Here is a 16782-nt window from a genome sequence, read left to right as displayed (position 1 = left end):
GGGGGGTAAAGATGAAAATTTTCCACAGTTCATCTCTTGTTCCTAATCCCAATGCACTCTCAATGGCCCACACATCCCCGCCAAACCACCAGCTTACGTGGCACCAACCAACTTCCTTAATTAAAGGGCCCACATGATCCACGTCATCACCCAAAAAACACCTCCTCCAATCCAAACCCCCCATCTTCATAGATCAAAGATCACAAAAATTCATCAAGAAAAAAGAAAAACTTTATAAAAAATTATTAATTTTTCAAATGAAAAAAATTAATAAAAAAATAAAAAAATAAAAAAATCATATAATTAGAAAAAGAGAAAGAAAACTCAAGAGATGAACCAACATCTCATCACACACAGAGACCTCTTACAAAGTTCCCAATCACTCTCTTTCTCTCTCTATCTCTAATCACTTTTTTTTTTTTAAATTTTTTTTTCTCAAAAACAAATTCAAATAAACTCAAATATATTCCAGCCAAAAACACGTTCTTCTTTTTTTATTTTATTTTTATTTTTCATTTTTATTTTCCCCACAAAAACATGGTTCTCAAAATGATCCCTTTAATCCAATCCATTACAATACTATCAAATCAAGCTCAAACTCCCACATTCTTTTTTCCATTCCTTATTTTACTAATTATCTTCTTAATTATTTTTTTAATCATTTTAGAGTCTTCGCTTTCTATCATTTGTTCTAATCTTTCTCGATGGATGTTTATATTCTCATCTAAATTGAAATCCAAATCCTACCGCTCATCTCAATCTCAATCTCAATCTCAATCTCAATCTTTTTTTTTTGTGGTTTTTTTTTCCAAATTTTTGTTTTTTTTTTCATGATGTTATAAATAATATTGATTCGATTAGTTTGCGAAGAAAGAAAGGAACCCTAGGTTTTCGATCGACAGCGATCTAGGGTTAGGTTTCTAATGGAGATCGGAGAAGAGGGGAGGAAACCGCCGGAGAAGTCGCCGGAGATGGTGGAGGAGAAGCCTTTGAAGAGGAAGATGAAGAGCCCTTATCAATTGGAGGTTCTTGAGAAGACCTATGCTGGTTTGTGATTTTATTTTTCCTCTTGATTTTGTTGGATTTTTTTAGGTATTTGGATCGAAGTTTGTTGATTTGTTGGTGTGTTATGTGTTTTTGGGGATGGGGGCAGTGGAGATGTACCCTTCGGAGACGTTGAGGGCAGAGTTGTCGGCCAAGATTGGACTTTCCGATCGGCAGCTGCAGATGTGGTTTTGTCATCGGAGGCTCAAGGACCGTAAACTCCCGCCGGTGAAGAGGCCAAGGAAGGATAAGGTGGAGGGCGATATGGCTTCAGGATCGGGGTCTAGTCCTAATACTTTAGTGGAGGCGAGGAAAGGTGGTGTTATAAAGTCGGGAGGTAGGATTATGACTGATATGTCGGCTGTGAATTTGGAGAGGAGGTACTATGATTCAATGGCAATGAGACCATCATCTCAGCCACAACACCTGTCAGCTGTTGAAATGCGAGTAATTGCAGCTGTGGAGGTGCAGTTGGGAGAGCCTCTGAGGGAGAATGGACCAATTCTTGGGATGGAGTTTGATCCTTTGCCTCCTGGTGCATTTGGAGAGCCCATAGGTACCTGCTGTTTACAGTGTTTTTTAATTTTAGAATTGCTAAATTTTTTATGAATTTAGGGGTTGTAGATTTTAATCAAAGTTAGATGTTTTCATATTACAATTTTAGCTAATGTTGTTAATTATATAGCATATATTCATGTTTGTTTCTTAATGATATTGAGAACTTTGCAATGTCAATGTTGAATTCTTAAAAAATTGAAAGTGTTAACTAATTGTATCTTGTGCAATTGGTTAGTAGAGATGGTCTTTGTTTTGGTTCCTGATTGATTTGTACTCACTCTGTTAGTCAGCTATGTAGCAATTGCGTCTTGGACTCTAATATCCTAGAAGTTCATCATTTATTTATAAAACCCAATACATTAAGTTGCTAGAAATTGGCTTTATTAAAATGCTTGGAATCATTTGCCAGCTCCAACATGTTTTTACTGTTAAACTCAGTTATCAAGATGACACAATGATGCCAGTTTTTTGTTTGTTCTATTTCTTGAATGTGTTTGGATAATTTATTTATTTATTTTTATTTTTTTAATTGAAGTTGTAAACTAAGCTGTTCTGTTTTTTGTGCTATATGGATCTGAAGAATCTGACACTCCAGCAGTTTTACCACATGGGCATAGTGCAACTCATCAATTTTTGGATAGGCTTGAAAATTCAGGTGAATTTCTTGCAGTATGGAATATCCTAAATTGCTGCATGTTTATCTCTAGTATCTGAGATTTTATTTTTGAACCAGTTCAAACAAGCTACAATATGAATATTCTCACTCTCCATTTAGATTGGCACACCAAATCCCTATCTATATGCTTCATTCCAATCTATCCCTACACTTTAAACTGTAATAACTAAGGCTGAATGGCTGATCAGATTTTTATTTTCATTTGGCTGCATCATTTTTTAGATGGGTGTAGAATCTGTTCATAGGCTCTTTATCATGCGGAATAGGCCTAAAGGATGAAATATCAAGGAATATAAGAACATGGTTGAGTTATTGTGGACCTGAGTAACAGAATTTGCTTGCATAAGATTTTTTTCAGCAGTCATGATATATTGAACCAAATTTGTCTAAAATCAACGTTCAATTTGATGGAATTACTATATATTCTTTTTTAAGGAATGAATTGATTTTTTTGACATTATTATGCAATAGGTTATTTTTTCCATAGAGTTATCTACTATTGAATAGTTTCTTTCCATTGAAGGTATATTATTTTAACTAGCATATTAGTTGTAGTCTCTGCCCATGCAAATGATGTGGTTATGGTGCATCATGTTGAAATATTTCATAATTTGTAGTTTGTTAGAGACCCTTATTTATAACTAAAGGTGAATTCTTCTGATTTATTTATTGTTGAACAATAATGACAGGACGATTGAAGCAGTCTGTTCGGTCATATGATGCAAACCTTTTTGATAGGCATGATGGGAAATCAAAGAAGGTTTTCTTTCTTCCTGTATTGTGCAAGATCTATTTTCCATTTTACATATGGTTTAAAGGGTTTATTATTTTTTTATGGTTGGCTGATAGATTTATGCCTATCTTATCTTACTTATCATTGTTGTATGATCATTTCTTGTAATTGTCTAGTGTATAAAATTCCAGTTATTTCCTCACCTTGGTTTTTTTCTCTTGTTTTTAACTTTTACAGGCATCTTTCTTGCCAAGTATGGAACATTCTGTTTTTTCAACTTCATCAGGTGGTAAGAGAAAGGTGCCATCTGGTGTTCTTCTAGGTCATCCTCAAGAGGGTACAAGGGCGCTTCAGGAATATAAATTTCTTCCAGAGCAACCAAGTGTCCGTGGAGATGCCTATGAAAGAGTCTCCCAGCCTCACTACTATGACTCTACTATGGAAGCTCCAAATACAAGAGTGTCATCTTTACCTATAGAAAGGCAATTTACACATGGAAAGGAACAGCTGACTCCAAGTTATATATTCCAAGGCCAGATGTCTAATTCTAACCTTTCTCAACATGGGAGGCAGCAGCTGTATGGTTCAAGTCCAACAGACTATGACAATGCTCAACACAGTAGATCTTATATAGATCCAGCAATTGATCCAGAACAAGGTATCCATTCAGTTGTAGGAATAGAAAATGCATCTGATAGAAGGATTTGCCATGATGAAGATGCTTCTCGGATGTCAAGAAAACGCAAGGTATGCCTAGTATTTTTTTTTTTTTTTAAAGCGATTTGAACTCTATGTTTAGGATTTTGTGATCACTTGTATGATTTTTTGTTACACCCAGAGTGAAGAAGCAAGAATAGCTAAGGAAATTGAAGCCCATGAGAAACGGATTCGAAAGGAGCTTGAAAAACAGGACATTTTGAGAAGAAAGGTGCTTCTTCATGCATTATGATTTTGCTTTCTGTGATAAATATATATTAATTTTTTATTTATAGAGAGAGGAGCAAATGCGTAAGGAAATGGAGAGACATGATCGAGAGAGAAGAAAAGAAGAAGAGAGGTTGATGCGTGAAAAGCAGCGAGAGCTTGAAAAATACCAACGGGAGGAAATACGGGAAAACAAGCGCAAGGAGAAGGTTTTGCTGAAAGAGTCTATCAAGGTGGGTATCTCTATATGGTCAACTTTCTAAGTTTTATGGATGTTCTTACTGTTTCTGGGGCTGTGTTTAGGCTGAGAAGTTGAGACTGAAAGAAGAGATGAGAAGAGAGAAGGAGGCAGCAAAACTTAAAGCTGCTATTGAGAGGGCTACAGCTCGTAAAATTGCGAAAGGACATACGGAGCTTGTTGAGGATGAGCATCTAGAACTAATGGAGTTGGCTGCAGCAAGCAAAGGTTTACCCTCAGTTATTACCCTAGACAGTGACACTTTGCAACAGCTCGATGTGTTCAAAGGTCTGTTTTGTGAACCTTGTCATATATATATAGTAGTTATTAGTCCAAGGAATAGAACAGACACCGATGCAATAATTTTGTAAAATGGTATACTTTTGATAGTTTCAAATTTCTGATACATACTCTGTAGGGCTTTTCGCGGCATTCAAGGAATATTTAATATATGGAGATATGTTCATCTTAGGTTGATAGTTATGCATGTGCATGAAGGCAACATGCACATTTTGGATCATTTACTCTTTATGTCCCTTCAGTGTTCCATGCTTTTGAGAATTATTTTTACCCAGAGGTCTCCTTTTTGTTGCAGATATGTTGAGCCCATTTCCTCCTGCATCGGTACCTCTAAAAAGGCCCTTTGCTATACCTCCTTGGGCTAACTCTGAGGAAAACATTGGGAACCTTCTTATGGTATTTCTCTTCGAGATTTATCGTTGCTTTCATTCTTTTTTATCCATGCAATATCTGGTAGTTACTTCTGTTTGATGTTTATTTTAGATGGGACCTATTTTTTTCTCTTGATATGATGATACGATTTGAAACTTTTATCAATCCTGGGAAACACTATCTTATGTGTGCAATCACTGATAGCATGATAACTTTATAAACTTGTGCATGCAAATAACTGCATTGCTCAGAGGTTGATTGCCTATATTTTATTATGATCCACTGTTTCCTTTTTGTTTTGTTTGTTTGTTTTTTTTTTGGCATGTGCGGGTATACGTTCATTATTTGAAAACAGTTGCAAAGTTTTGTTTGTGCTGTTATAATTGTTAAGAAAGACTTTTGTCTCATGATTATTGTTTTATTGTGATTTTAGGTGTGGAAGTTTTTGATCACATTTGCTGACTTTCTTGAGCTCTGGCCTTTTACTCTTGATGAGTTTGTTCAAGCTCTGCATGATTATGTGAGTTCTCTTTTGTTCTTGAATACCGAGGTTGATGCTTCTCCATATGTACATGGCTGTGTATTTACGTACATACATCCATACATAATAGTACGTACATCCGTGCTTACATACACACTCACATGAACATATACCATATACATGCATGCAAATTTCTTTAGAAATAATAATCCCTTGAGCTATCTCTGATTATCTTGTAATTCTGATATCCTCTGCTCGGCCATCTTGTTGTTGCATTCACACCTATTTGAATTTCTTGTAGGCGTTGTATTAATAAATTTTAAATGACTCATTCTTGATATTAGCTTTTTAGATCACTAAATATTAACTTTTGAATTCATTATCTTATAAAATTTTGTATATGTTAAACTATCCTATGCTTGGTCTGAGTTTTTTATGGCACTAAATTATATTCATGAATGGTGAAAGTAATCTGCTCAATTGCAGAAAACTTATTTGTGTTTTCAGGGTGTAGTGTTTGCTCGACCCTGAGATACATCACAGTCCTATACCATCTTTATCTTAAGAAAATCCTGCTCTATTCCCAAAAGCCCAATTTCGTAGTCAGCTTAGATAAGAAAAACCAATGTCAGTAATAAGTATTTGGTAAGATTTGTCAATTGTAATCCACATCTTTAGTCATCATTTTGGTTACACCGACAATGATGAAAAGTTATTTCCTGCTCATAGGGTTGCTTAATATTTCTCAAGTACTGCCGTATTTTACAGGATTCAAGGTTATTGGGAGAAGTACATGTAGCTCTTTTGAAATCTATCATTAAAGATATCGAGGATGTTGCAAGGATTCCATCTATGCCATCAGGTACCAGTCAAACCTGTGCAACTAATCCTGGAGGTGGTCACCCACATATTATTGAAGGGGTAATTTGTTCTTCTGCTTACAGAATATGATCTTATTTCCATCTTGCTTCTTGGCTGTGCAATTTTTCCTTTTGGTATAACCTTTTTCTTTTTTCTCTAGGCATATTCATGGGGCTTTGATATACGCAGTTGGCAGTGCCACTTGAATTTCATGACATGGCCTGAGATACTTAGACAATTTGCTTTGTCTGCTGGATTTGGGCCCAAATTGAGAAAAAGGAATGTTGAGCGCACATATTTTCTTGATGAGAATGAGGTTCTTAAATTCTCACATCCTGATGAATCTGTTATATTCGTAGTGTAGGATCCATTATTTTGATCTGTGACAGTTTCTTTTCTTTTTTCTTTTTTTTTTAAAGAGTAATATTGTGATCAGCATTTCAAATCCTTTGTTTGAAATTGCTTTCTAAATTAGGCCAATGACTTTGTCAAGCCTCATGGTTTAGTATGGCACTGGGAGCTTTATGGAAATCTTTCCAATGGGGACCTTTTAACTGGAGTCAGTAAAAATTTTAGAGTATATGTTATAAAGCCTGATATAAGTTGATGTTCAGTTGATATGTGATATACAATTTTAGCCATGCGAGATTGTTTTGGGATGATGTTAGCTAACTAACTTTGCTTTTGTGTGGGTTCTTTAGTACTTATGTAATGATGGAATCTAAGTCACATTCATATGGGTGCAGGGTAATGATGACAAAGATGTTATAACTACTTTGCGGAGTGGTGCGGCAGTTGAGCATGCTGTTGCTTTGATGCAAGAAAAAGGCTTTACTCATCAACGGAGGTCTCGGAACCGTTTGACTCCTGGAACAGTAAAGTTTGCCGCATTTCACATCCTTTCTCTTGAGGGAAGCAAAGGGCTAACCATATTGGAAGTCGCAGACAAGATTCAGGTAGCTGCCACCTGGGAAGTTAGATACTGTCTTTCATGTTTTAATTGTTTCTTAGATTTGTAAATTTGGATTTCCAGAAATCTGGATTAAGGGATCTCAGAACAAGCAAGACACCAGAGGCATCTATTGCTGCTGCACTTTCAAGAGATACAAGACTTTTTGAAAGAACAGCTCCTTCAACCTATTGTGTCCGCCAACCTTACAGAAAGGACCCTTCTGATGCTGATGTAATACTGTCAGACGCCAGGGAAAAAATACAGGTTTTCCAAAATGGACTTTCTGATGGTGAAGAAGCTGAGAAAGATGTGGAGGACGCAGAGAGAGATGAGGATTCTGAGTGTGATGGTGATGAGGATCCTGAAGTAGATGATATGGGTGTGGAAGTAGAACCAAATCCTGAATTTCCTTCTTCAAATGACTTAGTAGGTGCAAAAGTAAATTATTCATTGGATGCTGGTAAAGGTGAGGCTACATGTGATGCGGTAGATCCACAAAATGGGTTGATGAACATTGAGAAAGGATTTTCATTACAATCTCGGAAGAAGTCAAAAGATATGACTTCATCAAATACTCTGCATGAAGAGTCTTTTGATAACGTTTCAAATTGCCATGAAGGAAACAATCCTAATCAAGACAACTTGGAGGTTGACGAAAGCAACTGTCAGCCATGGGTTCAGGGATTAACTGAGGATGAGTATTGTGACCTTAGTGTGGAGGAGCGCCTTGAAGCTCTTGCTGCTCTAATTGGTGTGGCTATTGAGGGAAACTCAATTCATGCCATTCTTGAGGTATGACCTTTTTGTTTAGAATTTTATCTATGCTTATATTTATAAATATTCAATCTACAATGTAACCTTACAGGAGCGGTTAGAAGCAGCAAGTGCTCTTAAGAAGCAAATGTGGGCAGAGGCACAACTTGATAGAAGGCGTGTAAGAGAAGAATATGCAAGCAGACACCAATATTCTTCTGTGATGGGCTACAAAGTTGAGATGCCCCAAATGAATGCTGCAACAGAGGGGAATCCTCTTGATGATGATGATAATAAGGGTGATGATGGGAATTCTGACACTATGAATAATGGCCAATTTATGATTCCACCGAATCCAGGTAATGTCAATAATATTCCGAGTGAGAAAAATGTACCAGAACAAGAATGTCCAGCAAATGCAGACATCATTCTACCTCTGTCACATGGATACACTGCAGAATCACGCTCCCAGTTGAAATCATACATTGGTCATAAGGCAGAAGAGATGTATGTATATCGGTCCTTACCCTTAGGCCAAGACAGAAGGCACAACCGGTACTGGCTGCTTTCAACTTCAATGTCTCGAAATGATCTTGGTTCAGGAAGGATCTTTTTTGAATCTAGAGATGGATTTTGGAGACTGATTGATTCTGAAGAGGTTTGATCCTTGAACTACATATGTTTTTTTTTTAAATCTTAGTGCTTCTTGTTTAATCACTGAATTTTTACTTCACAAGGTCAGTAGCTCTAAGTTAGCTTGCCCTTTTTTATATATTGGTTTAGGTACACGATCAGATTCATCAGAATATTGAATTGCATGCTGAGGGGCAATTGTAGTTAGATGTTTTGTGTTAGGTTTTTAAAAACTAAGCTTGTTTGATACTAGCAATATCAGAAACTTCAACTTTCAATTCTATATAATTCTTTAAATGGTACCCATGTTATTTCTTATTTGCTTGATGTAACTCACCCAGAATATGAGTTTGATTTTGTTTTCCTGCTAAATGATCTATGCCAAGACAACTTATGCCATGATTTTAAAATGGCTATAGTTGACTCATCAAAGTGACAGTGATGAACAATTTATTCTGATTGCTAGTCTCATGACAGATGATAAACTTAATTTTCTTGTTGCATGGTCATATCCATACATTAGCACATTGAAATTGTTTTTCCACAATCATCCTTGTGAGGTTGCATCCACATTTTAACTTAATTTCCTGCCATGTTTCCTTGTTGCTATTAGTAGCAGAGTTGCATATACATATATATATATATGTATCTTCGCATGAACTGGTACTTTGGATTAGATGAAGTTTGAGTGATATACATTTAGTAGATGAGTTAACATGCTCCAAACTTCAAGACTAGTGTAAATCAAGTCTATGGAAAGTGTTCATTTTTGTATGTTTTGTTTTTCTTTAATTTATTAACCATGCTAGTGTTCTTTTTATACTGCTGAATTGATTTTTTTCTCTCCAATTTTTATAGCTACCAACTGGTGATCATTGATCTATTTATTTATCATCTGATGTGCCTATCATATCTGTTGTAGTTAATTTTAGTATAATATTACTGCAGGCATTTGATGCTCTTCTTGCTGCATTGGATGCTCGTGGAGTTAGGGAATCACATTTGCTTGCAATGCTACGTAGAATTGAGACAACCTTCAAAGAAACAATCAGGAGAAAAAATCATACCAATGCAGTGGAACCAGTTGGGGATCTTTGCAAGAAAGGAACAACTGAAATGGCTTCCAGCTCTGATTGTAGTGTAGAATTTGATAGCCCAAGTAGTACACTTTGTGGTCTTAATTCAGATCCACATGAGCACTCATCATCCTTTAGAATTGAACTTGGTCGGAATGAAGTTGAGAGGAATGCTGCTCTGAAAAGATATCAAGGTTTCCTAAGCTGGATGTGGAAAGAAAGCTATAACCCTTCTGTGTTATGTGCTATGAAATACGGGAAGAAAAGATGTCCTGAATTGCTCCGAACTTGCCAATTGTGCTACCTATCTTACCTTGCTGATGAAAGACATTGTCCTTCTTGTCACAAAACATTTAAGAGCATGCATGATTCTGATACTTACTATTGTCAGCATATAAGACAATGTGAAGAGAAGCAGGTAAATGATCCAGATTGGAAAATCTGTTTGTCAGATTGTACCCCTATCAGAATTCGGCTTCTGAAGGCACAGATGGCACTGGTTGAGGTGAGAAAATATTAGTTAACTTTCTTCCTGCGAGATTTACATTTAGTTTGTTCTATTTTGGTTAAAATTTAAATACTCTCTTGGTATATTTGCAGGCTTCTATACCTGCAGAAGCACTTCAGCCGTTTTGGACTGAGAGTTGTCGAACATCCTGGGGTGTAAAGCTGCAATTATTATCATCTGCTGATGATCTTTTCCAGGTTTTCATTGTCTATCTATATTTTTATATTTGAATACCTTTTGAACAATTAGTCGGAGTTGTAGTCTGTCAGATAGGATTTTTTTTTTTTCCTCTTGTTTGATAGTTACTTTATTGTTTTATTCAATTTATTATTCATAAATTGATATGAGTATGCAACGATTGTAAATTGCATTTTTTCTCACGTTTGGTGCCATATTCCAAAAAATGTAATTGTTCTCGTTTTAATCGTCTTCAGCATTGGTTTTGCATTATACTAGCAAATGACCTTGGTCGCAAAATGGCTAAAAGCGACACTCCTGCATGTTAGTCTTCTGGGACAGTGGGATGACTGACCCTTTATGAGGTTTGTTGCAGGCTTTATTCAGTAATGTTGATGATGTCTGCTATACTTTGCAGGTTCTAACTTTGTTGGAGGGTGCAATAAAGCGTGGCTTCCTGTGTTCGAGTTTTGAAACAACAGAAGAGCTGCTAAATTCAACACCTGATCTCCCACATGACCCTTCTGCTGCTCTTTCTGGACCAGTTCCTGTTCTTCCATGGATACCAGAAACTACAGCCGCAGTGGCTTTTAGGCTTCTGGATCTTGATGCATCTATTTTGTACGCGCTAAAGCAGAAGTCAGACTTCCATAAAGAAAAAGAAGCTGCTGGCATTATTGTATGTCGTTTTTCTTTTCGTATTGAATTTGTCAAGAGTCAGTTTAGGCATTTACGAGGTATGGGCTTGTTCTTACTTTTGTGCAGAAGCTTCCATCAAGATATGTAGTTGTTAAGAATGTTCCAGAGGCAGACCTGACAGAAACTCCAGAGCTTGTACGCTACCAAAGAGAAGTTGGCTGGTTTGACTCTGGCAGCAGACGAAGAGGTCGTGGACGAGGCAGCCGAAGTAGGGGTGGAAGCCGAGGTCGTGGTCGGGGTAGGGGACAAAGGGTAACTGGTGTTTCTTCCAGAATGGAATTTCTTGAGGAGAGAAATGTTCATAATTATGCGAAAACCACAAGAAAATATACCAGAGCCAGGACACGTGGTCGTGGTCGTGCACGGGGCAAGCGTACTGTTAGGTCCTGGCAGAGACCAGGCAGTAGGATACCGGTTGCAAAAACGACTCCATTGAACCATTTTAATGACATAGAAACTGGTGCTATTGATGAAAATATTGAAGAGTCACCACAAAGCTTGGAACGAGATGAATGGGTTCTTCAAGAAAGAGGAGCTTATGCTGAAGCTGATGAATCTGAAGACCAAGGTCAAGCTTCAGAGGATGAGTATGATGATGACCAACCAATGGACTTCAATGGAGGCTATGGTTCAAGAAAGCCCATAGGATTAATGGATAATGAAAGTGAATCGGAGGATGGAGATGAAGAGGCAGAGGGCGATGATGGGGTACGGTACGAGCATGAAGATGTGGGACCTGTTGAGGATGATGAGGAGGAGGAAGAAGAGGAGATCGAAGATTATCAAGACGGAATAGGGGAAATTGACAGAAATGGTGATGATGATTATGGAGCATCATCTTATTCTTCAGATTACAGTGGCTAGAGATGATTATCCTTCGGCCGTTCCTACTTTAGACTTTGAAGGGAAGTGTGAGCATGACAAGCCATCCCAGTTCCTATTCTTTGTAAATATTCTGGCGGCATTTGGGTATTGGTGGTGGTGATGAAGACAATATATTTATATATATATATAGAAATATATTGGGGCAGTTGTAAGCCAGTGATCTGAAATTTTCTTGAAAATCATTGGACAAGATGGGCTTCAGGTTACAGGTGTTCTATTTCTTTCCTGAAATCATCTTGATAGGGTTCTTGGCAAAGGGAGGATTCAAATGTGGTCTTCACCTGGTTGTGTTAAATTTTTTGTTTATATTTAGATCATCTGATGTTTGGGAATAGAACTCTGCATGAGCTTGCCTCAGTTAATATTTTACTGACATGTAGGATGGATTAGTAATCCCTGTGATGTGCTCTCCATAATTATCTGTATCTAATTTCATTATAACAAATTGGCTGACCTTTCATAATGGCTTCTTGGCTTGAATTTATCGATCATTTTGAAGTACTGCAAATTACGGTTTGATCATGTGCGGGATGGTTGTTAGGATTTCGATTAATTATATATAAAGTGGTTTCTACAACTCAATGATTTAAATAAATGAATCCAGATATGACATGTACATATATGTTTGTTTTAAAAAAAAAGTTATCCAATTATTCCTTACAATTTTTTTTGTTCTTTTTTGATAAAGTATAATATACTTAGAACTAGTCCAGCGTCTGACCACCAACGGAATATATTCAACGTAAACTTATCCTCTTCAGTTTTTTAATATATAACTTTTTAGTTTAATTTATCCTGTTAGAATGAAGCGCATGAGTCAACTATTGGATAGCCCAATGGTATGACACCAAAGTATAAAGGGGAGGTCATGGGTTCAAATCCCTCCCCCGGTAGTACTATTCATCGTATCATACTGTTCATATACTATTCATCCGGAATTCTTATACTATTCTCATACTGTACAAACTGTACATCCGGGTTCCAGTACTGTTTATATTCATATAAAAAAGGGCGTTTGTCGTCTATTATTTAAAAAAAAAAAAAATGAAACGCATGTGTATTAGTGTATATATCCTCTAATTAATTTGTTTGAACTGCCAAAGCGTGCTAAAGCCAAATAAAGCGGGCATGGTAGCAACTCATTTATGACACAAAAGCTACCGGTTTAGCATACATTCACATTAATAATAAAATAATACATACACAAAGCACTTTTAATTATTTATTATTCAAGTTTTGTGGAAATAAATAACTCCCCCTGATCATAGCAATGGTTCAATTTAAGAAAAAAAAAATAAAAAAAAGTAAAATGCAGTCCCATCTCTTCAAAACAATGTAATAGATAAAAACACAGTGATAGATCTACAAGAGCATTTTATTTGGGCAACGCCAAAGCAGAAAAATGAACCTTCACGGTCATATGATATTCTTCATCATGATCTACAGAATTAACTCCACATTCCCCATACTATTTCAAACCTATAAAACAAGCTCATATTAGAATTCTCTTTGGCATTTTAATCATAAATCCAACTCCAACAGAACTTCCCTGAATCATTTCATCAGCCTCACCTCCCTCCATATTCACAATGTCAATGCCTTTTACTCTTGTCAAGAACTCAAGGACCCAAAAGCCTTTTGATTCCAGCCTTCTGCTCTGCAGTCAACCTTGTGGGGAACTTGATGTTGAACTTGATTCTCAGGTTCCCTTTCTTTGTAGCATCCTTTGGTAGTGGCATGCCTTCTCTTGGAACTACCTCCTCATAGTTAGGATGTATTACATTGTTTATAGGAATGGTGAGAGTTCGTCCGTCCAGGGTTGTCAGATGGACTGTATAGCCTGTCAGGGCTTCAACAAGAGAGATCTTTTGTGTAGCAATGAGATCATTGCCATCCCTTGTGAACACACCATGTGGCTTCTCATCGATCACGAAGATGATATCTGCAGGGATGACATTTGGCTGCTCATTCCCTTTCTCAGGAAATGTGATCTTCGTTCCCTTCTTCCACCCGGGCTTTATGTCAATTGTCAAGATTTCCTCAACTGGTATTGTTTTACTGTTGAAGTGCAAAATTGTGTAAGAGCAAGAAGCTCACCTCAGGAATGCATAATTGTAAGGAAATAGTTATCAAAGTTCAAACTACCAGTAAAGGCTTCATTAGCTATGGAGAAATTCCTATAATGAGAATTTCTAACAATCTACCTCTATATTCAGAGCCTCCTAGATCGATTAAAAGAGAGGAAACATGTCATAATCAAAAAGCAATTCAATTCATCTTAATTACAAAACTAGACTTCTTAACCTAAACTCTCTTGAACAATTTGAAATCCTTTCAACCAGAACAACAAAGGTTGTGACTTATAACTGTGTACCGCTCTCATTATTTTTAGATCATAAAAGACTGAAAATCCAATTGAACAACAGAACAACAATATATGCCCCAAATGAAAGAATTCAACGCACATACAAAAGCAACTACATTTGACAAAGCTCTTCAAGTAAATTTGTGTGTGTTGTGCAAACAATCAGAAATCTATACCAAGTTTGGACTCACAGTGATATTACAGAGGATAATTAAAGAATGGGTAAAACCATGAATCAGAAACTAACAAATGGAGGATAAGATAAGTATGAGAATTAGAAACTCACCCACTAATATCGGCAATCTCTCTAGAGATCTTCATCTTCTTGGTGGTGCCTTTGTAGAGCTCCTCAAGGCTACAAGGAAGCAAATTCTCAATGGGTGCTGCTTTTTGAGACCGACCAGCATTCATAGGGCCACCAGCACCACCCATGCCCTCCCCACTGAATGCCTGGCTAAAGAAGTCATCTCCAAACATGCTACCACCGAACCTTGAAGTACCAGCTCTCTTAACTCCACCCCCCATACTGCCGAATGGACTTGAGAACCCGAAGAACTCTGCAAAAATGTCATCAGCATTCCTCGGGTTGAACCGGAATACATTGGGACCATCCCCACCACCGCCAAAGTTGAATGAGGACCCGCCAGCACCCGGTGGAGGGACCTGGCCCTTGAGGCCTTCCTCACCATACTGGTCATAAATGGCACGCTTCTGAGAATCACTCAAGACCTGCACAAATGGAGCAACAAGGGCATCAAGAAAAGTCCCCTTTTTGTCCCTTTCTCTTCTTGGGAAAGAAATAAAGAGCAGAATTACAGAGAACTAAGCATGAGTAGCTATGCTTTCAGATGTAAAAGAAACTAACTTTTAGGAGGGAAAAAGAAACCAGATGAAAGAATGATTGTGAAACGCATATATGGCTAGATGAATAATGGATTTTTCTATAAATGGTGGATAGAAAGATACTTTCAGAGATATTAAAAAAAAAATCATCATCAAATTTGTTCAAATAAGCAAAAGAAGAAACTTTGAAAAGATTTCAACGCAAATTCATTGAAAACGCAGTTAAATACAGCAAGAATCAATCACATCAACAGCCAAAATAGAAAAACAGGAATAAAAAAAGATCAAACCATGAATTACAGATGAATTTCCTCCAAAAAGACAGAGAGAAAAGAAATAAAGGGACAAATTATAAAACAAAAAAGACAAATCAGTGGAAAATTCAAAGGAATAAAACTTCCATCAAACAAACAAACAAACAAATAAATCAAAAATGAAAAAAGAAAAACAGAAAACCTAATCAACCTCATAGGCCTCGGAGATCTGCTTGAACTTAGCCTCCGCCTCCTTCTTGTTGTTAGGATTCTTATCCGGGTGCCATTTCATAGCAAGCTTCCTATAAGCCTTCTTCAAATCATCATCCTTGGCATCCTTGTCAACCTGCAAGACCTTGTAGTAATCCACTCCCATGATCTTCTCTTCTCTTCTCGATTCCTAGGGTTTTGCGAATCGATGAACTCTTGCTTGTTGTTCCGATATTAGGGTTACGAATTGGGGGAGAGTGATATGAAGGCACAATGGATTGGACGATGGAAGCGTCTGGGTTAGTGTAGAAGCTTGTGGAACTATCCAGAAGAACCGCGAACCGTTCCGGTTCGTTTGCTTACTGATATTTTCATTTTTATTGCTTATTTTAAGATTTTTTAAATATATTTTTTTATTTAAACTACTATATCTTTTTCGTCAAATTATGAAATTATATACTATACCCTATAAAAAAATTAATTTACATGCATGCTCCCTATATATGCTATAGGTATTATAATTATAAAATCAATCCATGTAAACTGCAGGCGATCATCTGCACACGCTGTTGGATCTAACATTTAATGGTGCTGCTAGCGATGCCTCTCTTACGCGACAGCTAGTCTATGAACAGCCAACCATCGCATTGTAAAAATTAGATGAGTTTAATCTATGATTATTGGGGACCTCTTAAAAAGAATCTACTAAATTCATCGAGTTGTTCTAATAAAAAAACTAAAAATTAAATAACTAAATTAACCAAATTTTTCAGATGTAGAGGCAATTAAGAAAAGTTGCATCAACAGAATTATTTGATTTATTTAGCTGATGATTCGAACCAAAATCGAATAGTTAGACACAATACTTTTTTATTCCATTTTGGGATTCTCTCTTCTGTCTTGGCCTTATTTATTATTATTATTATTTTTTTATCCTCTAACTGACGATAACATAAATTATTATAAGAATTTACATATATATATATATATATATACACGCACATTGCAAACACAATATTCATCTCATAGTTGAATTAAAATTTAAAATATAACTTATACTTTCTTATGTATAAAAATGCGATTTGTAAAAGATGTAGACAAAAACATTATCTACTTGTTTAGGCTTGTATAATTTTTTTTGACTCTTTTAGAAAATACTGATATATCACACAGACATTAAATTAATTTTTGGGTCAGTATTAGAGTTCTATGGAAAGGCATATATATATTTTTTATTAGT

At 36.5% G+C, this 16782-nt stretch overlaps 2 protein-coding genes across 3 annotated transcripts; one reads left to right on the top strand and one right to left on the bottom strand.

The window, feature by feature from the left end:
• The first annotated feature begins 400 nt into the window (after positions 1–400).
• Positions 401–12361, top strand: LOC120253370 (homeobox-DDT domain protein RLT2-like). Of its 2 annotated transcripts, XM_039261710.1 has the most exons (19): positions 402–1047; positions 1154–1600; positions 2183–2257; positions 2968–3038; positions 3249–3758; positions 3850–3939; positions 4004–4168; positions 4239–4461; positions 4769–4869; positions 5279–5365; positions 6095–6247; positions 6348–6503; positions 6934–7143; positions 7221–7931; positions 8005–8550; positions 9474–10106; positions 10202–10306; positions 10705–10965; positions 11052–12361. In XM_039261710.1, the coding sequence occupies exons 1-19, from the start codon at positions 924–926 to the stop codon at positions 11847–11849; spliced, it is 5466 nt and encodes a 1821-aa protein (XP_039117644.1). In that variant the 5' UTR covers positions 402–923; the 3' UTR covers positions 11850–12361. The 2 variants fall into 2 exon arrangements, with proteins under 2 accessions (XP_039117645.1, XP_039117644.1); XM_039261711.1 differs by lacking the exon at positions 6348–6503 and having other exon boundaries at positions 401–1047.
• Positions 12362–13165: 804 nt separating this feature from the next.
• On the bottom strand, positions 13166–15861 carry LOC120253369 (dnaJ homolog subfamily B member 13-like). Its single transcript, XM_039261709.1, has 3 exons — positions 15544–15861; positions 14522–14964; positions 13166–13928 (listed from the first exon to the last, which is right to left on the bottom strand). Exons 1-3 carry the CDS (start codon positions 15706–15708, stop codon positions 13490–13492), a joined length of 1047 nt encoding a protein of 348 aa, XP_039117643.1. The 5' UTR covers positions 15709–15861; the 3' UTR covers positions 13166–13489.
• Positions 15862–16782: the final 921 nt, after the last annotated feature.

The sequence above is a fragment of the Dioscorea cayenensis genome, unplaced genomic scaffold (genome assembly GCF_009730915.1).
Source record: "Dioscorea cayenensis subsp. rotundata cultivar TDr96_F1 unplaced genomic scaffold, TDr96_F1_v2_PseudoChromosome.rev07_lg8_w22 25.fasta BLBR01000071.1, whole genome shotgun sequence".
In the NCBI taxonomy this organism is placed as follows: Eukaryota; Viridiplantae; Streptophyta; class Magnoliopsida; order Dioscoreales; family Dioscoreaceae; genus Dioscorea; species Dioscorea cayenensis.
This window is presented reverse-complemented; position numbering and strand designations above follow the sequence as displayed.